The 21606-nt window shown below is 42.1% G+C and overlaps 1 protein-coding gene across 1 annotated transcript; it reads right to left on the bottom strand.

Annotated features, from left to right (window-relative positions):
• Positions 1–420: 420 nt before the first annotated feature.
• On the bottom strand, positions 421–20315 carry LOC117509721 (rac GTPase-activating protein 1-like). The gene is made up of 4 exons (XM_034169438.1): positions 20187–20315; positions 7503–7617; positions 972–1071; positions 421–439 (listed from the first exon to the last, which is right to left on the bottom strand). Exons 1-4 carry the CDS (start codon positions 20313–20315, stop codon positions 421–423), a joined length of 363 nt encoding a protein of 120 aa, XP_034025329.1.
• Positions 20316–21606: the final 1291 nt, after the last annotated feature.

The raw sequence follows: 21606 nt of genomic DNA, 5'->3' as shown, positions 1-21606 counted from the left end.
GCAGTCTCTTCACCCAAAGCAATCAAATGGATTAATGTGATTATTAACCATCAGATGATGAAGGCAAACGCTCTTAAATCAATCTAAAGTCAGTGTTAAGCAGAAACGAGGCAAAATTCCGTGACGCTTTGAAATGTCCGACACGCAGTGAATCATCAGCTAGCAGCTTGTGTAGCCGCGGCGCTCTGATTGCTTCCTCCCACTTTTATGATGAAATAATGCTGAATTTATGTGAAAATGATTGCTATACTAAAGCTTCAGATATGAGAAACGAGGTGATAATCAGTGAACCGCGTCATCAGGGGGGACCGATTTTTAGGGGGACCGTTCGGTCAGCAACACCATGGTCAACTTGTGTGAATAAGGAGGATGTATAAAGCTCACTGCTGACAAGAAATAGTCATAATTCATGATATGAACTTATATCTTAGTCTGCAGACTGTGCACAAGGATACAGGTTTATATGTAGAAGAGATCTAAACTTACATCCAGAATAGATATACGTATGTAGGAACTTACATCACGACTAGATCTAACTTTATCCACGCCACAATGAAAAGACATTCTCTTAGATGAAAGGGACTCTTTGACCATCACAGCCCTGTCATTCTTGGAGACAGAAGGGCAATCATTCAGCATTCATTTGGGACTTTGTTTTTACAACCTGTTTCTTTTTAACTGACTGTGTTTATATCTGAACAGATGCACTCTTTAGACACACGCCCCCTGCCCTGACGTGGTTAAAAGCATAGGTCAGAAAGCCGCACTTTACACTGTCCCAATCAGAGCACCCTGGTTGACAGAGTGTCTGAAGCTTCGTAATAATAAGCCTGTTATTTGACAAACGGTCAATGCCTTGATTCTTTCTTTCAGAGACAAGCCTGAAAATCCTTCGGCCTGCACACAGCCTTTCCGCTGCCTGTGACAGAGCTGGAGATAGTGGAATATTTTGCCTTTTGGATTGATCTTACCTGCTCGAGAAAGCACTGCCGAGGTTCATTACTTTCCTTCTGCCTGCAGTTTTAAGGTAGATGCTCAGTTCTGGAGATGTTAATGGTTCGAAGAAACGGCCTGGAAAATACATGAGAAAATCTTTGCAACTTTGCCCATCTGTTCATCTGAGTTCAAAGTGTACCTGCAGAGTTCTGTAATATGAGAAATGCTGACAATTTTCTTAGCGTTAAACTTTAAAACCTGGCAGAGTCTGTGGATTCACACAAACAACAGAAAAACCCCCCACAAACACAAAAAACAAAACACACTGCAAAAACTGATATCTACAAAGTAAAAAAACAAACAAACAAAAAAAAACAAAACAAAACAAAGACTTGCTTAAAGAAAATTTGACTTAATTTCTGTCTACATAGAAAAATAATCTCGTCAAGCATTTTTTTAGTTAAGAAAAAATGTCTTACGAGATTTTTGGGAAAAATGTATCTTGTTTTGTTCCAGCAAATATCAAGCTGTATTTAAGCTGAATTAGTTTTTCAGTGATGCTGAAAAACTAATTCATGCATTTATTTCCTCTAGGCTGGACTATTGTAATTCATTATTATCAGGTTGTCCTAAAAGTTCCCTAAAAAGCCTTCAGTTAATTCAAAATGCTGCAGCTAGAGTACTGACGGGGACTAGAAGGAGAGAGCATATCTCACCCATATTGGCCTCTCTTCATTGGCTTCCTGTTAATTCTAGAATAGAATTTAAAATTCTTCTTCTTACTTATAAGGTTTTGAATAATCAGGTCCCATCTTATCTTAGGGACCTCGTAGTACCATATCACCCCAATAGAGCGCTTCGCTCTCAGACTGCAGGCTTACTTGTAGTTCCTAGGGTTTGTAAGAGTAGAATGGGAGGCAGAGCCTTCAGCTTTCAGGCTCCTCTCCTGTGGAACCAGCTCCCAATTCAGATCAGGGAGACAGACACCCTCTCTACTTTTAAGATTAGGCTTAAAACTTTCCTTTTTGCTAAAGCTTATAGTTAGGGCTGGATCAGGTGACCCTGAACCATCCCTTAGTTATGCTGCTATAGACGTAGACTGCTGGGGGGTTCCCATGATGCACTGTTTCTTTCTCTTTTTGCTCTGTATGCACCACTCTGCATTTAATCATTAGTGATCGATCTCTGCTCCCCTCCACAGCATGTCTTTTCCTGGTTCTCTCCCTCAGCCCCAACCAGTCCCAGCAGAAGACTGCCCCTCCCTGAGCCTGGTTCTGCTGGAGGTTTCTTCCTGTTAAAAGGGAGTTTTTCCTTCCCACTGTAGCCAAGTGCTTGCTCACAGGGGGTCGTTTTGACCGTTGGGGTTTTACATAATTATTGTATGGCCTTGCCTTACAATATAAAGCGCCTTGGGGCAACTGTTTGTTGTGATTTGGCGCTATATAAAAAAATTGATTGATTGATTGATTTAACCGGTAACATGGAAAGGCAACAGATTTCAAATCATCCAAGCAATGGAACAAGATTGTTTTCCTTATTTTAAGACAGAGGCTAATCTTAAAATAAGAACTCTGTCTAGTTTTAAGGCACATTTTGATTATTCAGTGCCGAAACATTTTACTACTTTTGAGAATGCTAACAAAGTAAATTTTTCTTACCCCATTGGCAGATTTTTTTCTTTTTTGCTTCATACAACACAGTTTGGCTAGATTTTGGATTATTTTTTCTTATTTTGAGAGGGACCTTTTTTGCAGTGCATGTACACTTTGTCAGCCCTTTCGAGAATGAGTTTGGGACCATTGATCAACATTCTGACCTGGCAGCAAGTGCAAGTGGGCACCAAAACCACAGAGAACATTCAAGTCTGCACATCTATACTCACACTATCACAACATTTAATTTTAAAATATGAAATTGCTTTAAAAAGTCCAAACATCTGTATAGTCAATTACTGGTTGAAGTGAAGTGGACATGCTGCACCACTTTTATTCAGTAGAGGGCGCAGTGTATAGACCCAATCTGAGTGCTGGCTGACATTACCTCCATTTCAAACAGACAGAAGAAAAGTTAACAGCAGATCACAAAAGATGTCTCTGTACATCCAATTGAGCAATGATGACTCAAAACTTAAAGTATGTCAACCAGAGAGTGCAGACATTAAGGATGGGACAGAGTCAGGACATGTCTGTTGGAAACATGGGGGTGCGTGGAGCATTTGCAAGCCACACGTGCAAGGCGGGGAATTAGATGACTTGTGAAGCTGTGTGTCTGGGCCTCACGCTCTGTCTCGGTGTTCAAAACAACCCAGTGCTGTGTGAGCAGGTCACTGCAGCACAGAGGTACAAACCAGCAAATGCCAATACAGCCATCCAACATCATGCCATGTGGCTCACATCATGATCTACCATTTAATTAGACCATGCCCAGCCCCAAGAAACTATCTTTTCATGCAGCCAAATCTATTAAGTGTTTACATACAGTACACACACACACACAGTCATGGTGGTCCCTTAGTAGTGGGTTGATTCCCAGATGAAATGGTGGACCTGGGAATGACTGAACAGTCCCAGTCCTGACGCATAACACTGTGCTACCTGCAACATCATTCAGTATGACCGGTCTGGTGGTTGGTCAGTGATGGTCTGGGAAGGCATATACCTGGAAGGATGCACAGGTAGACAACGGCACCCTGACTGCTATTAGGTATCAGGATGAGATTCTTGGACCCACTGTCAGACCCTGCAATGGTGCAAGTGAGTCCTGGGTTTCTCCTGGGGCATGATATTGTCTTTTGCCTCATGTGGTGAGAGTATGCAGGTAGTTTCTAGAGGATGAAGGAATTGATACCATTGACTGGCTCCCACATTCACTTGACCTAAATTAAATAGAACACCTCTGGAACATTATGTTTAGGTACGTCAGACAGACACATGGGGGCAGTACTAACTACCATACCACATGTACCATATATTGGTACATTCTCCCTCTCACCCCACCCCCAGGGTGTGTGTTTCTCAAGCTCGGGTCCTTTACCAGTGGTCTTGCAGTTTGAGGGTTCAGTGCAGTATCTTAGCTGTTCCGGTAGGAATAGCTATAGACCTGAACAGCTCTGTAGCTGCTCAGGTCTGTGATGTACAGGAGGTGGCTGATGGTCACTCCACTCCTGAATCGATATCTGTATCTGCTCTTTGTGACGCATTGGCTGAGGGTGTTGAGGCCTATGCAGTGCATGACCTTGGTATATTCCAAGTGATGTCTTCCAGAGTCCCGTTGGACTCCCAATGAATGTTATCAGTGCATTAGTCTTGTACTGTGCCAAGCACTCCATCCATATACAGTGGGGAAAATAAGTATTTGACCCCCTGTCAATTTTGCAGGTTTTCCCACCTACAAAGAATGGAGAGGTCTGTAATTTTTATCGTAGGTACACTTCAACTGTGAGAGACAGAATAAAAAAAAAAATAATCCAGAAAATCACACTGTATGATTTTTAAATAATTAATTTGCATTTAATTGCGTAAAATAAGTATTTGACCCCCTAGAAAAACAATCAATCAATCAATCAATTTTTTTTTATATAGCGCCAAATCACAACAAACAGTTGCCCCAAGGCGCTTTATATTGTAAGGCAAGGCCATACAATAATTATGTAAAACCCCAACGGTCAAAACGACCCCCTGTGAGCAAGCACTTGGCTACAGTGGGAAGGAAAAACTCCCTTTTAACAGGAAGAAACCTCCAGCAGAACCAGGCTCAGGGAGGGGCAGTCTTCTGCTGGGACTGGTTGGGGCTGAGGGAGAGAACCAGGAAAAAGACATGCTGTGGAGGGGAGCAGAGATCGATCACTAAATGCAGAGTGGTGCATACAGAGCAAAAAGAGAAAGAAACAGTGCATCATGGGAACCCCCCAGCAGTCTACGTCTATAGCAGTATAACTAAGGGATGGTTCAGGGCAAAAACAGAGCTTAACAACTGGTACAGAAACATTTGTCTGCCGTTACAGAGGTCAGACGTTTCCTGTAGTTCTTGACCAAGTTTTCACACACTGCAACAGGGATTTTGGTCCACTCCTTCATACAGATCTTCTCCAAATCTTTCAGGTTTGGAGTTTCAGCTCCCTCCAAAGATTTTCTATTGAGTTCAGGTCTGGAGACTGGCCAGACCACTCCACGACCTGTGGTCTCATCTGACCACATGACCTTCTCCCATGCCTCCTCTGGATCATCCAGATGGTCACTGGTGAACTTCAAATGGGCCAGGACATGTGGTGGCTTGAGCAGGGGGACCTTGCTGCCCTGCAGGATTTTAAACTGTGACAGTTACTGTCATGTTACTGTGTTACTAATGTAATCTTTGTGACTGTGGTCCCAGCTCTCTTCAGGTCATTGACCAGGTCCTCCTGTGTAGTTCTGAGCTTTCTCAGAATCATCCTTAGCCCACAAAGTGAGATCTTGCATGGAATCCCAGACCAAAGGAGACTGACAGTCATCTTGTGTTTCTTCCACTTTCTAATAAATATTCATAACAGTTGTTGTCTTCTTGTGTAGTCCATCCCAGCCTTGTGCAGGTCTACAGTTTTGTTCTTGGTGTCCTTACACAGCTCTTTGGTCTTGGCTATGGTGGACAGGTTGGAGTGTGATTGATTGAGTGTGTGAACAGGTGTCAAGTAACAGGTAACAAGTTTAAACAGGTGCAATTAATACAGGTAAAGAGTGCAGAATAAGAGGGCTTCTTAAAGAAACATTAACAGGTCTGTGTGAGCCAGAATTCTTGCTTGTTGGTAGGGGCTCAAATACTTATTTCATGCAACAAAATGCAAATTAATTATTTAACAATCATACAATGTGATTTTCTGGATTTTTTTTCTTTTTTTTTTTTTTTAAGATTCTGTCTCTCACAGTTGAAGTGTACCTACGATAAAAATTACAGACCTCTCCATTCTTTGTAGGTGGGAAAACCTGAAAAACTGACAGGGGTTCAAACACTTATTTTCCCCACTGTTTGGGGCATTGAGGCTTTCTTGTAGTCAATCCAGGCTATCCTCAGGTTGGTCTGCCTGGTCTTAGAGTTGTGGTGTCAACAGGTATCTGATGCTTTCACCCCCTGGCATCATTTCCAATGACCCTCTGAGCTGTGCTCATGTGCTGACTCATGTGCCTACTCATCACAGCTTTGATAATGACAGAGGAGCTTCCATGCTGTTGAGAGGCAGGTAACTGGCCGGTAGTTCAAGGGTGTCATTCCCTTATGGGGATACTTCATGATCAGGACTGTTCTGCTCTGTATTAGCCAGTCTGGGTCATCAATTCTCAATGGGGTATTGTCTATGGGACCAAGCAAGTGTTGTAATTCCATGGTAAGCAAGCCAGTTAATCGTGGTTTTGGCACTAAGGGGAGGTGCCAAGTCATGCTGGAAAAGGAATTCAGCATCTAAATATAGTGTTTGGGCAAATGGAAGCATGAGGTGCTCTAAAGTCTTCTGGTTGATGGCTGCATTGATTTTGGACGTGATTAAACACAATGGACCAACAGCAGCAGATACGAGTAACATCTAGTAACATGCCACCCCAAATCATCAGTGACTATGGAAACTTCACACTGGACTTCAAGCAACTTAAAGTCTGTGCCTCTCCACTCTTCATCCAGACTCTGGGATATGGATTTCCAAATGAAATGTAAAATTTGCTTCATGTAAAAGAGGACTTTGGACCACTGAACAGTGTTCCAGCTCTTTTTTCTTCCTTGGCCTAGGAAAGATGCTTGTCACATTGTCTCCGGTTTAGCAGTGGCTTGACAATGGGAATGTGACATCTCTAGCCCATTTCCTGGACATGTCTGTGCATGGTGGCACTTGACGCACTTCAGCCTTCTTCAGCCTCGGCCCACTCTTTTTGAAAACCCCACCACCAAGTTCTTGAATTGGCTTTGTTTGACAATCTTCAAGGATGTGGTCATCCCTGTTGCTCATGCATCTTTTCCTTCCAGTCAACTTCCCGTGAATATGCTTTGACACTGCACTCTCTGAACAGATAGCCCTTTCAGCAGTGACCTTCTGTGACTTCTCCTCCTAATGGAGGATGCCAGTGAGGGTCTTCTACACAACTCAGCAGTCTTCCCCGTAACTGTAGCTATGTGTACTAAATCAGACAGATTCTTGGGATTTATACTACATAAACAGCAAGTTAGTGAAATTCATAATGAAATATTGCAATGAGATACCCCCCTCCCTTTTTTTTTTTTAGCTGTCGACCATAATCATCAGAAATAAAATCCAAAATGTTCATAAGGAATAATAAGGAATTTTCACTTTTTGAAATTTCGGACAAAAATTCTCTTTTTTTTTTTTTTTAGAAATCTGATGAATTAAGTTAAGCATTTACAAAGTTACAATTTTATTAAAAGTGTGGAGGAGATGAGGATGATCATGAGGAATGTGAGAAGTAATACTTCCCAGATTTTAATTTACAAGTTATTTCAGAATAAAACCGGAGTGTTAAAAAAATTAAAATGCAAAATATCAAAAAAATTATTCAATGTTTAACATTTGCTCTTTGGAAAGTCCATACCACATCCATCACCCTGGCGTTCGGTCTCATTTGTGGAAGACATGGCTTGAGTGTTGGGATTGGCAAGGAGATGCTTCCAGTATTCTTCAGGCAAGGACAGCAAGCGACCAACCACCTGACATGAAAACAAGAAGCTGTGATCCATCCAGAGTTGTAAACAACATGCCATTTTTTTCTTTTTTACATTAATACTGAATCCAGTTAATCACAACAACAGATTTCTCTACTCTGGATCTTTAATGCTGGTCCGGTATTTTAGAAAAGTGCCAACATTTAAAGACTGTTGCAGATAGCACTGTTTAAACCAATAAAATGTATATTTTTAAGGACAAAAAGAAAAGCATTTTAAGTACAGTAGATCAGCTGAATATAACCAAAACAGTGAATTAATAATCCAGTGATAACAATTATTAAAAATATGCATTTCTCCCTACTCTGGGGCCATTCTAGCGTGGTTCATCTCTTATTTGTCAGGTCATAGCTTTAGTGTCACTGCAAATCAGATCATTTCTGACCTGCCAGTTGGACGTGTGGTGTACCCCAGGGTTCTCTTTTGGGCCCAGTTTTGGTTTTGCTCTATGTTTTCCACTTGGGAAAGATTATCCAGGAGTTCGTTGATGTTTATCATTTATTTGCTGATGACACCAAATTTACTGCTCATTTAAAGCCTCTGAGATCCAGAAATTGACACTCTACTGAACTGCCTTGAGAAAATAAAAACAATGGCTCGGTGCAAATTCCCTGCAGTTAAATTTGGATAAAACCGAGGTGCTGGTGGTTGTCCCCGATGATGTCATTCCGGGGATTAAACAGTATTTAGGTCTTTTGAGCTCATCTGCAAAATCTAGCCTGAGAAACCTAGGTGTTATCTTTGATAAAGAAATGTAATTTGAGTATCATTCCACGCAGCTAACCAAAAACTGTTTCTACCAGCTGAGGAAGATTTCCAATCTCAGATCAATTGTTTCAAAAGATGATCTTGAGTTGATTATTCATGCATTTGTATCTTCTCGTTTGGACTACTGCAACAGTTTGTTTTCCTGTCTGAACAAAAAGGAGCTGTCCTGTCTGCAGCAGGTCAAAAATTCTGCAGCAAGGCTGCTGTCTCACTCAAACAGAAGGACTCATATTTCTCCTATTTTAAAGTCTCTTCATTGGCTCCCAGTGTCGTTGCGTTTCCATTTTAAGATCCAAGTGTTGACTTTTAGAGCTTTGTATGGTCAAGCTCCCCCCTACATTAGAGACCTGTAATGTCCCTACGCTTCTGCTCGGAGCCTGAGGTCAGTGGATCAGAACCTTCTGAGGGTCCCTCGTACCCACTTTAAGACCAGAGGAGATCGCTCTTTCCAGGCCGTTGCGCCGAGGCTCTGGAATGATCTCCCTTTGTCTCTTTGTTCGCTGGACTCTGTCGATGTTTTTAAGAGTAAACTTAAAACCCATTTCTTTCTCCAGGCATTCAAACCTTAGTAGTGAGAGGGCTGTTTTATGACCACTGTGTGTGTCTTAATGTTATTTTATTGTGATGTACAATGTATTTTATTCTCAGAATTTTTATCTGTGTGTGTCGTCTGTGAAGCACCTTGTGACTCTCCTTGTCTGCGAAAGGTGCTATATAAATAAACATTACTTATTTACTCTAATATCAGTGCTCAGGTTCTGACGACATTGACCTAACACTTGAAAACTAAATGGACTGCATTTATATTGTGCTTTTCTGTCCAAAGCAGGTGCTCGAATGGCTTTACAATGATGCCTCACATCACCCACATCAATGTCAGCATGCTGCCAAGCAACGTGCTCAACTGCGCGAGGCCTTGTGTGATTTATGGGTGAGGCTTCCGGTATGAACCGGAACCGGCGTTTGTTTACATGTTAACTGTTCATGCTAATCCACTTTCTATAAGGGTTAGAGACATAAATCCCGTGTCTACAAATATAGAGAGGTGAGAGAACAACACGAAGAAGAGGCCTAAGATAACATACGGTAGCATTTTTTGCTACTTTCTTAGCTCTCGCTTCGGACGGGGAGACAATGAACAATTGTAAAAGTTCTGAGGCGTATCAGGACCTGGACAGTAATGAGGTCAGTCCTGTTCTGTTAAAAGAGGTTTTGGGACACAACTTATTGACCTTAAGGCAGACGTACAGTCCAGCAGAAGCCTTAAAGTCCCTGATCACCTAGCCTGGGCTTGAGTTTCAGCATCAGGTGAAACACAGACAGCAGGTGTTCATGCAATGCAGGTCAGGGCAGATCTCCAGGTGGGTAACTTTAGTTAATTATAATGTATGAACTAATGTGACAGAATACATGTGAGCCTTCATTAAAATAAACTCTAAGCCATATTTTTGCATCCCTCGAGGTCCAGCTGACAGTGAGGACACACTATGCTTCACTGTAGGTACCACACATTTTTCATTGTACTCCACACCTTTGCAACGCCATACAGTTTTGAAGCCATCAGTTTCAAAAACACTTATCTTAACATTTATCATTTATTTATCACTCGAGAGTATAGAGTCCCAGTAGTCTTCATCTTTTTCAGCATGGGCCCTAGCAAATAGCGGGTTTTTTTTGTTCATGGGCTTTAGGAAAGGCTTCCTACATGGACAACACCTCTGCTGTGTACGCCGTATTGTGTCATGAGAAACAATCACCCCAGTTAGGCTTTCTACTTCTATAGCTAACTGCAGTGAACTTGCATGGCCATTTTCTTCAACCATTCTCATCAGAAATTTTTTTCTTTCTGAGGCCTTATGACATTTCTCTTACATCTGCTGCCATTGCTGATGGCATGAAATGGGAGCGAGATTCATTTCTTAATGCCCCTTTATCATCAACTGTCTGCTGGATACCTGTGTAGTGAATAATCAGACTCACCTGTGGTTGAGTTACTGTCAATTCTGATTTTGATTTTGCTTTGCTCCTAAGACTTTCATTGGGGTGTATTCATTTTTGCAACATGGTCTTAAATGAATTGGTGATGAAAAATGCTTCTTGTGTGTGCAAATTAACATTTTGTTTGCAATCAATGGACTACATTAATGTGAGTTTTTTTTTGTTGTATAGTGTCTTAAAGAAAATGTTAATTCTGATAGGAAATACAAGGTTTTCTGATAAATCTGTTGGGGTGTAGTCATTTATGCTGAGCTCTCTCTCTCTCTCTCTCTCTCTCTCTCTCTCTCTCTCTCTCTCTCTCTCTCTCTCTATATATATATATATATATATATATATATATATACACACAGTAGTGTTCAGAATAATAGTAGTGCTATGTGACTAAAAAGATTAATCCAGGTTTTGAGTATATTTCTTATTCTTACATGAGAAACAAGGTACCAGTAGATTCAGTAGATTCTCACAAATCCAACAAGACCAATCATTCATGATATGCACACTCTTAAAGTAGACCTGCATTGAAATAAATGCAGTCAGATCTTTGGACCAAAAAATAACTTATATTTACACATAAGATCCTTCTGAATGTAGTTAAGTAAATCTGCAAGCCCAGATCTGTCATTCAACAGAGAAGTCTTCATTTAAAAATGACAAATTTACAGCTAAAATTTAGCCCTCCGCAAAACTGTCATCACATCCGGGACACTGACGAGACGTCAGGGAAAAGACCCTATCCCAGCATGCATTGCACATGCCAACTGTAATTTGTGGATTTACGTCAGTTTGCATCTACACCTTTTTCTTGTCTTATACGGAAGGATCTACTTTTTTTAAAACTTCATATTTGGGGACTTTTTCATACGCCTGTTTGATTGAGTGGTGCTGCATTGAAAATCTACTGTCTTTCGCCTCCTGTGTTACTGTTGCGGGGTACGAAGGCGGGACCTGCAAAGAATTCAAGTCATTAAAAAGATATAAACCTCTCAGTGGCCACGGAGATCTGCGGCTCGATTACCGAGATGTGCGGCGCTGCGGAAAGTCTGTCCTTGCAGCTACAGGTGTCACCGGCCGTTCCGCATCAAAACAGCGAGCGTATTCTCTGGACTTGTGCCAAGTTGGCTGCACCTCCATTCAGTAGACAGGGATGTGGTGCCGGCTCAGTAAGCGCAGCGGAGGCAGAGAGCGAGGCGTCGGGGAAGAACGTCACCCGCTGTCGATGTTGCCGCTGATCTGAGCATGCAGAGCTGTAGCTCACATTCATTGCAGCTTACTTTTGGATGCTGAAACCAGGATGTGTATAACAGTAACATTACTAACAGATACAATCAATTTCAATGCGGGATCGGACTGAAGGCGGGAGCGCTCCGTCTTCTGCCGGACGTCACTGCAATGACCCAGATGTACAAACAGTTTTCGCTGAGGGCCAAATTTTAGCTGCAAATTTATTTTTAAATGAAGATTTCTCCACTGAATTACAAATTTGGCCTTGCAGATTTACTTTACTGCATTCATAAGGGTCTTATAAATACATATCAGCTATTTCTTTCTGAGATCTGACCACATTTATTTCAATGCAGGTCTACTTTAAGGCTATGAAATGGGCTATTAGTAAAAAAAAAGTAGAAAAGGGGGTGTTCACAATAATAGTAGTGTGGCATTCAGTCAGTGAGTTCATCAATTTTGTGGAACAAACAGATGTGAATCAGGTGTCCCCTATTTAAGGATGAAGCCAGCACCTGTTGAACATGCTTTTCTCTTTGAAAGCCTGAGAAAAATGGGACGTTCAAGACACTGTTCAGAAGAACAGCGTAGACTGATTAAAAAGTTGATTGGAGAGGGGAAAACTTATACGCAGGTGCAAAAAATTATAGGCTGTTCATCTACAATGATCTCCAATGCTTTAAAATGGACAAAAAGCCAGAGACGCGTGGAAGAAAATGGAAAACAACCATCAAAATGGATAGAAGAATAACCAGAATGGCAAAGGCTCACCCATTGATCAGCTCCAGGATGAACAAAGACAGTCTGGAGTTACCTGTAAGTGCTGTGACAGTTAGAAGACGCCTGTGTGAAGCTAACTTATTTGCAAGAATCCCCCGCAAAGTCCCTCTGTTAAATAAAAGACATGTGCAGAAGAGGTTACAAATTAACTTGGTCGACTCCAATATCAAGTTCATATGTGAGGATGCCAGAAACAACCATTTAGCCTTCTAGGACTGTGATGTTACGATTGGAGAGAACAGGCAGCTCCAGACAGGGGTTTACAGAAAACCCACTCATACTGACCAATATCTGCTCTTTGGCTCAAACCACCCCCTTGAACACAAGCTCGGGGTGATCAGGACTCTTCAACACAGAGCCCTACAGGTGCCCACAACTGCAGAGGGAAGGGCCAAAGAACAACAACTTGTCCAGAAAGCCCTCACAGTATGTGGGTGCCCACGATGGTCCCTGGACAAAGTGCAGAAGTCCCAGATAGACAGGAGACGGAGACAAGAAGAAGAGGAGTGTCTCTCCCTTATTTAGCAGGAGTAGGGGAAAAACTACAGAGGATCTTCAGACAGCACAAAATCCCAGTTTACTTTAAACCGGTTAATACCTTGAGACAGAAATTAGTTCACCCTTAGGACAGGATCTCTAGTTACAAACAGAGCAATGTAGTGTATTCTATCAGATGTCAGGAAAACTGTAACGAACACTACATAGGTGAGACTAAGCAACCTTTACACAAAAGGATATACCAGCACCGCAGAGAGGGCGCCAGTGGACCTCAGTCTGCAGTTCATCTCCACCTTAAAGACACTAACCACACATTTGAGGACAAGGAAGTTAAAATCTTAGCCAGAGCGAAGAAATGGTTTGAGAGAGGGGTCAAGGAGGCATTCTATGTAAACAGTTGAAACCCAGCCTTAACTGGGGAGGGGGTCTGAGACACGCTTTGTCCCCTGTTTACAATGAGTTACTCAGGTCAAAGCAGTTTCAGTCTTTTGTTCATGGTAATGAGTCATTCACATCATCAGGAGAGTCTTCAAGGGAGCCATCAGGAGAGGCGCCCGTCCCATCATTAGGAGGGACAGCGGCCCTGTCATTAGGAGGGTGCTAACTAGAGCACAATAGGTGGTAATTAGAGCTATTGTTTAGTCACTAGCCTATAGCAGTTTGCCTCTCGGTAGGAGGGGTCTGATTAGGTTTAAAACGCCAGCTTTTGTGGCTTCTGTTTATTCTTCTCTACAAGAGTCAAGACAGAAGTCAGACTACCAGAGCAAGAATTTGAGCTGAGGAAGCTTCTGCGATTTGAAGTGAAACGTCCTCACGTCAAGCAACCCAGTCCAGTCGAAGAGTCAAGCTTCTCTACTATGTGCAGAAGAGGTTACAATTTGCCAAAGAACACATCAACTGGCCTAAAGAGAAATGGAGGAATATTTTGTGGACTGATGAGAGTAAAATTGTTTTTTTGGGTCCAAGGGCCGCAGACAGTTTGTGAGATGACCCCCGAACTCTGAATTCAAGCCACAGTTCACAGTGAAGACAGTGAAGCATGGTGGTGCAAGCATCATGATATGGGCATGTTTTTCCTACTATGGTGTTGGGCCTATATATCGCATACCAAGTATCATGGATCAGTTTGGACATGTCAAAATACTTGAAGAGGTCATGTTGCCTTATGCTGAAGAGGACATGCCCTTGAAATGGGTGTTTCAACAAGACTGACCCCAAGAACACTAGTAAACGAGCAAAATCTTGGTTCCAAACCAACAAAATTAATGCCTTGCAGATGTGAAAAATCATGAAAAACTGTGGTTATACAACTAAATACTAGTTTAGTGATTCACAAGATTGCTAAAAAGGCAGTTTGAACATAATACTTTTGAGTTTGTAGCATCAACAGCAGATGCTACTATTATTGTGAACACCCCCTTTTCTACTTTTTTTTTTTACTAATAGCCCAATTTCATAGCCTTAAGAGTGTGCATATCATGAATGCTTCGTCTTGTTGGATTTGTAACTCTACTGAATCTACTGGTACCTTGTTTGCCATGTAACAATAAGAAATATACTCAAAACCTGGATTAATCTTTTTAGTTACATAGCACTACTATTATTCTGAACACTACTGTGTATGTATATATATATATATATATATATATATATATATATATATATATATATATATAAGGGTTCTAGCTCGGACCATTTACATGATCACAGGTCACCCCGGTAGGGTTGAGAGGGCAGAGCTATAGGGCTTTATACCTCTAAAACTTTATTGCCAAGCCCTATTTTAACTCATTTTGAGTGGTTTTAGACACGCTGAAAGCAAGAATAATAGACAAAAAAATTACATTTATGTTGTAATATTTGTAATATCAAAGTTCTTTTTTGCATGTTTCTGTCAAACTGTAAGTTAATAAAATAATGTTGAAAAAGCTAAAAGCACATTCATATCTGATGGACACTGTCGTGATTTATGTCTGTGGGGTTTATCGTTTGTGTTTTTTTCTCGTTTGTGGTATGTGGGTATTTTTACACTGGGATTTTGTGAAGGGATTTCTCTTGTCGGTTGTGGAGTGTTTGGTGTCTGGCGTTTCTCTCTGCTCCTCCTTTCCTGCTTGGCACACCCTCCTTTCTGGAACTTTCCTCACACACCTGTGGTGCTTTTCCTCCTGATCACGCCCTCTATATTAGCCACTCCTCTTTCTTTTCTCACTTGCAAGATTGTTGTGCCTTGTGCCTCTTTTGAACATGTGGTCAGAGTTTTTACAGGCCTTTTTTTGCTTTACCGTGTATGAACCTGCCTGCCTGTTTTTGGATCCTGTCGCTGCCTAATGCTTCGGTTACTGTTGCTATTTCTGGACTGTCTTTTTGTGTACCAACCCACGCCAGCCCTGACATTAAACTCAGTTAAGCTGAGACCTGAATCCTGCATTTGTGTCTGACCACCTGGTGCCGACTGGCTTGTCAGAACAATCTCGCCAATGGTGGACACAGCAGATTCAGATCCCACTCAGCTGACGCTGCGCAGACAAGCTCCCCAACTGGCAAGACCTGCTCCTCTCATCCCTAAACATGCAGGTGGGCCAACTCCTGAAGCGTTTGGATGCACCACTCCCACAGTCGTTCCGAGCCGAAGCTACTGCTAACCCACTTCTGGGTTCAGCTTCAGAGACGTCATCACCCAATATTAACCCAGTGATGTGTAACCAGCTCTCCACACCAGAGCGATTCTCAGGGGAATCAGGACACGTTCAGCCATTCATTATGCAGTGTGAACTCCACTTTGAGCTGATGTCATCTACGTTCCGGTACAAAAGGGCGAAGATAGCGTACATGATATCCCACCTGACTGGAAGAGCTGCATCCTGGGCCACGGCAGAAAAGCCCTGCCAATGTCCGCTAGAGGGACGCTGTTTCTACTGCGGTCAGCAAGGACATCAGATCGCCTGTTGTCAGGTCAAGGGTGGTCCACAAAATAAGTCAGCAGTCCGGGTGAGTCAAAACCAGATTTTTTGTCCTTCTACAAACTCTGTGCAAGCTATACTTTCTGCTAATGGTCAGTCAGTCGTGTTGCCAGTTTATGTTGACTCTGGTTCAGACGTTAATTTGCTCCACTCTTCTTTCGTCAGGGACCTGAACCTTATGAATATATGCCTGAACACCATCTCTCGTGCCCTCTAGAGGTCAAAGCAGTGGATGGCAGTATTTTGGGAAGAATTACTCACAGAACTCAGTCAGGGTACAATTTACTTTTTCTGATGAACACACTGAGACCATCAGTTTTCATGTATTCAATAATATGACTCACCAGGCTATATTGGGGCACCCCTGGCTTATACAACACATTTGACATTTGACTGGGCCAATGGCCATATTGTTTCTTGGGGACCACGTCGCACCAAGAATATTTAACAAACTGCCAAGTCCTGCCTGCCGCTTCAGATCCAGATCTTACCGAAGTTCTAACCTGCTACCATGATCTGGCTAATGTATTTAGCAAAGCTAAGGCTAAATTTCTTCCAACGCACCGCAGTTATTACTGCCCCATTGATTTGTTACCCGGTTCAAATTCCCCGCGGGGAAAATGATTTTCTTTATCAGGCCTGGAACGTCAAGCTATGGGAGAATACATCGAAGGATCCCTCGCAGCGGGACTCATCCGTCCATCATCCTAGCCTGTGGGTGCAGGTTTTTTTCTTCGTTGAAGAAAAAAAAAAAAAGATAAATCTCTACGTCCGTGTATTGATTATAAGGGTCTTAATGATGTCACTGTAAAGAACAAATATCCCCTTCCATTACTTACCTCAGCTTTTGAATTATTACAGGGAGCCAAAATCTTCACCAAATTAGACCTCTGTAATGCCTACCATTTGGTCCAGATTAGAGAAGGCGAACAATGGAAGACAGCCTTAAACATACCATCCTGCCATTATGAATATTTGGTAATGTCCTATGGGCTCACTAACGCCCCCACCGTGTTCCAAGTGTAGCAAGATGGATGATCTTAATGATTTTCAGCTGGTGGGTTGAGTTCAGTTAATCAGTGCAGGAGAATGTCTGTATAAAAGAAGGCAGAGTGCATTCTTTTCTCTTTTTCTCAATACGTCTCAAAAATCGAAAAATGTACAACAAAACAAATGAGGAACGAATGGGAGGAAACTGGAGTCAACGTCTGTGACCGAACTGTAAGAAACCGCCTAAAGGAAATGGGATTTACATACAGAAAAGCTAAACGAAAGGCATCATTAACACCTAAACAGAAAAAAACAAGGTTACAATGGGCTAAGGAAAAGCAATTGTGGACTGTGGATGACTGGATGAAAGTCATATTCAGTGATGAATCTTGAATCTGCATTGGGCAGGGTGATGATGCTGGAACTTTTGTTTGGTACCATTCCAATGAGATTTATAAAGATGACTGCCTGAAGAGAACATGTAAATTTCAGTAGCGGCCTTGAAAAAATGTCAAACAAAATTCCAGATAATCCGTGTCTGCTACATTTAAGATGCGTGGAATTTAACAAACGCAAATACACTAACGTCTATAAACCCAGAGAATATATTCACGAGAGTTTTAGGCACTAGAGTTTAATGCTGTTATCTGTGGACCCTGAAGAGAGCGTCTAAAATGCATTTGTCCTGTCGTGAACTTCTGAGATTACCTTATGCTACCCATAATGCATTGCTGCCTGGCACAGCATGTGCTCACAAAACCTTAAAAATTAGCACATTACTTTAAAACGAAAACATATATCTGATATTTTCACTTTATAAACTTCAGACATGACAATAATTTTAAATAACTTGTCTAAAATGAGTGGTTAAAATTTGAACCATAAGTTAAACATGTATGCCTCTGGATGACTTGGTGACATTGGCGATTATATTAGTATGGTATGCAGTGTGTGAAAACTTGGTCAAGAACTACAGGAAACGTCTGACCTCTGTAACGGCAGACAAATGTTTCTGTACCAGTTGTTAAGCTCTGTTTTTGCCCTGAACCATCCCTTAGTTATACTGCTATAGACGTAGACTGCTGGGGGGTTCCCATGATACACTGTTTCTTTCTCTTTTTGCTCTGTATGCACCACTCTGCATTTAATCATTAGTGATCGATCTCTGCTCCCCTCCACAGCATGTCTTTTTCCTGGTTCTCTCCCTCAGCCCCAACCAGTCCCAGCAGAAGACTGCCCCTCCCTGAGCCTGGTTCTGCTGGAGGTTTCTTCCTGTTAAAAGGGAGTTTTTCCTTCCCACTGTAGCCAAGTGCTTGCTCACAGGGGGTCGTTTTGACCGTTGGGGTTTTACATAATTATTGTATGGCCTTGCCTTACAATATAAAGCGCCTTGGGGCAACTGTTTGTTGTGATTTGGCGCTATATAAGAAAAATTGATTGATTGATTGATTGAAGGACATTCAAAGGTTTTTGGGCTTTGCCAATTTTTACAGTGGATTTAAACAAAATTTTAGTACTGTAGCGGCTCCTTTACACAACCTTACCTCCATTCACCGGGCTTTTGTCTGGTCTCATAAGTGTGAGGTAGTGTGGTAGTATTTCGAGAGCTAAAGAAACGTGTTACATCTGCACCTGTGCTTCTCCTCCCTGACCCAGGTTGGCAATTCGTGGTCGACGTTGACGCCTCTGATGTCGGGGTAGGGGCGGTGCATTCCAAGGTTAGTTTTTCTGATAATAAGTTGCATCCCTGTGCATTCTTATCAAGAAAGCTATCACCTGCCAAGCACAACTATGACATTGGTGACCACAAGCTGTTAGCCGTTAAAGTGGCTTTGGAGGAGTGGCGTCACTGGCTGGAGGGGGCCCAGTTACCTTTTCTCATCCTGACCGACCACAAGAACCTAGAGTACTTACGGACAGCCAAAAGATTAAATGCCAGGCAAGCGCGATGGTCGTTACTGTTCAGTAGCTTCACCTTTACTCCCTCTTACAGCCTGGGCTCTGAGAACGAACAGTGGATAAAGTTAAGGCAGTTAATGGTAAGAAGCCTGTGCCCCAAGGGTGCCCAGAGTGTTTACTGTTTGTTCCTAGATCTATCAGAGCTGAAGTCACGATAGTCAATTTGCTTGCCACCCCAGCAACAAAAAAACTAAGTGGATGGTACTCCGATGCTTTTGGAGGCCAAGTATGGGTCAAACACAATAGGATTAATAAATGGAATAGTTTTGACTGTGTTGAATGCTTGGTCTCCAAAGTAAAGGTCAAACAAGGTCAATGTCCATTGGATTCTATGACATGTGACATATGTTACCCTGTAACATGATAACTGAGCATGATACATGGTCCAAGCTATTCCTTTGTAAATCCCTGTTAACTCAACTCATAATTTGCACCATTTTTTACCAAAATTAGAGCAACTTTAACTTTTGACCCCTGTACAAACTGAAACTAACCTTCGCCACTATTTTTGCTGTTTTTACCCCATAACTCTTGAACATTCAGTCACAGACTGTCCAAACTATACCTTTTTGGAATCTTTCTGAGACAAATAATGTAGGGTAGTTTTCAATTTGAATTGAGCATTTTTAATTTTGACCCCTGTGTAATTCTTCAATTGACCCCTACCTGGCCGCCTATTGAAAATTTATGTGGCTTGTTGGTTTTTCAAAAGAGTAATATCTAAGGAGTATTTGTGGTGAATTCGATGCTTGTATCACCATTTTCAGGATTTTGCTCAAAATATTCTCTTAGCTGCTGCACTATTGACCTTAAACCCTAATTGGCTGGAGACCATTCCTGAGATGCACCCAATTCAGCTGGAGAAAGAAAAACAGTGGACTGATCCAGAAAGAGAAACAAAGCAAGAACAGAAGGATAGGGTCTGGAAAGATGAACTGAACAAGTGAGAAGATGCACAGACAGAGAACATGTATGGCGAGAAAGAAAGAAAAAAAATATAAGGGAAAAAAGGAGGACTTTCTTCATGTCAGTTCTGTAAGCATGCACTGGTACAGAAACAGATCACTGCCATGCAGACCATCCTATAGGACGGCCCTGCATTCTAACTGGCAACCACCAACTACTTGTTCATCCCTGTCTACTGAAAGGAGCCATCGATCGACCACAGCCAGGGGAAACGTGGGTGTTCCGTTGGGTTTTCCAGCTGATGGGGTCCTGAGCATTGAGGTACCCATGTGCTACATTGTGTTCTGAACATTTATCTAATTAAAACCACACAATACCTCACTTAATTAAAAGGGCTTCTCAGAACAACTGTTTCACTGTTATTCACAGCCTTTTCTCCTTCCAGACTGCATACCAACATAAGGGGAGACTAACCTTTGGCTGAGTGTTGACATCCTTTATGATGGTCATCGTACATGGTTCAGATGTTCCATGTCCTACTATGGTTGGTCCAAACACCCGGGCCAAATTATTTTGGTCCATTTGACATTTTGGGCTCCTCATAACTCTAAAAATGTAGGATAGAAACATATTCACATATTCAGCACTCAGTTTTCAAGGGAGCAAAGGTTAACGTCATTGACCTCAAAGAAATTACGTCAGGATCACATCAACATACCCACACACTATCATAACGAAATCAAAATATTCAGGGCACGCCTCAAACAATGTTCAAAACACCCCATCTTACTACAGAGGAACGGCCTTTATTGTACCTAATTTCACTGTACAACATAAAATGAAATTTCACTTCTGCATTTAAACACTAAAGCCTCGGTCCCACAGAATAATAAGCCATGAATAATGAGCCACGTATGGGTGTGTCAGCGATTCTTCAAAGAATGACCCACATTTTAAGCCGTCATGTATCTGCAACTAAGGTGCCTCTATGTGCCTCACATGTGTCAGGTATCAGCCTCTACTGAGCCATGACCAACCTGTCACTTGAGCCCCGTCGAGCGTCGAATGGCTTGTGTCGCCGTATATGATCCAAGTAGCGCCATGTAATGTGACGTTGGTGCACATTTAGGCATGGGTTTGGTCCAAACCTCCAGCCCTCCCATACTTGGTCCCTTTAAAGTGTGGGTTTTCAATTCACAGCATCCATTCAAGATGTCCCCTTTTTTAAACGCAGTCCAAAAATAGACGCTCCTATACATCCCGGCCAGCGTGCGCTGGGCATCAGGCTGCTGTTCACCTGTGTTCCAGAGTCATTAAATGCACCAGACCAGCCAGAACCAAACCACGGGTTCCTGGACAGTGGCCTCTGTACTTCCTCTCGCTGGCTTTATTTCTTCTGCGACTTTAAACACACATTTGACACCATGATCCAACTTTTACTTTGTGTTCATCCGTTACTGTCTGCAAAATCGCTCTTTGGAGCGCGCTGCCATTCTGTGTTTCTGGACAGCCGCCTCTGTGCTCCTTCTCACTGGCTTCCTTTTCATCCACAGCCTCGCTGGCTTTATTTCTTCTGCAGCTTTAAACAGTCATCTTCACACTGTGATCCAACTTTTAACTTTGTGTTTGTCCGTCATTGACTGCAAAATCACTCTTTTGCAAGCTGGTGCTCTGCCTAAATGCTCGTTTTGAGTGCAAGTCACTGCATCAGTGCACACACAGCGGAGCTCCTGATTCATTTCAAGCTATTAAATCTATCAAACACACTTTTACAGCTGATTATATAGAAGGAATGAACATGCAACTGTTTTACCAAGCTATTACAATATAAACATTACAAATAATTACCTTTTAAGATGTTTCAAATCCGTTCTCCACATCAGTGCAGGAGAGA

Source organism: Thalassophryne amazonica, chromosome 5, assembly GCF_902500255.1.
Source record: "Thalassophryne amazonica chromosome 5, fThaAma1.1, whole genome shotgun sequence".
Lineage (NCBI taxonomy): Eukaryota > Metazoa > Chordata > Actinopteri > Batrachoidiformes > Batrachoididae > Thalassophryne > Thalassophryne amazonica.
The sequence above is the reverse complement of the archived record's forward strand: the minus strand, read 5'-3'. Positions and strand labels throughout refer to the sequence as shown.

Excerpts from the sequence above, each read along its gene's own strand:
- LOC117509721 (XM_034169438.1), bottom strand. The coding sequence starts at position 20,315 with ATGAGGAGCCCAAAATGTCAAATGGACCAAAATAATTTGGCCCGGGTG. Across the intron at positions 7,618-20,186 it reads ATGTCAACACTCAGCCAAAG|GTGGTTGGTCGCTTGCTGTC; the intron begins GTTAGTCTCCCC and ends TTTTCATGTCAG. Across the intron at positions 1,072-7,502 it reads ACGCCAGGGTGATGGATGTG|GCCGTTTCTTCGAACCATTA; the intron begins GTATGGACTTTC and ends TGTATTTTCCAG.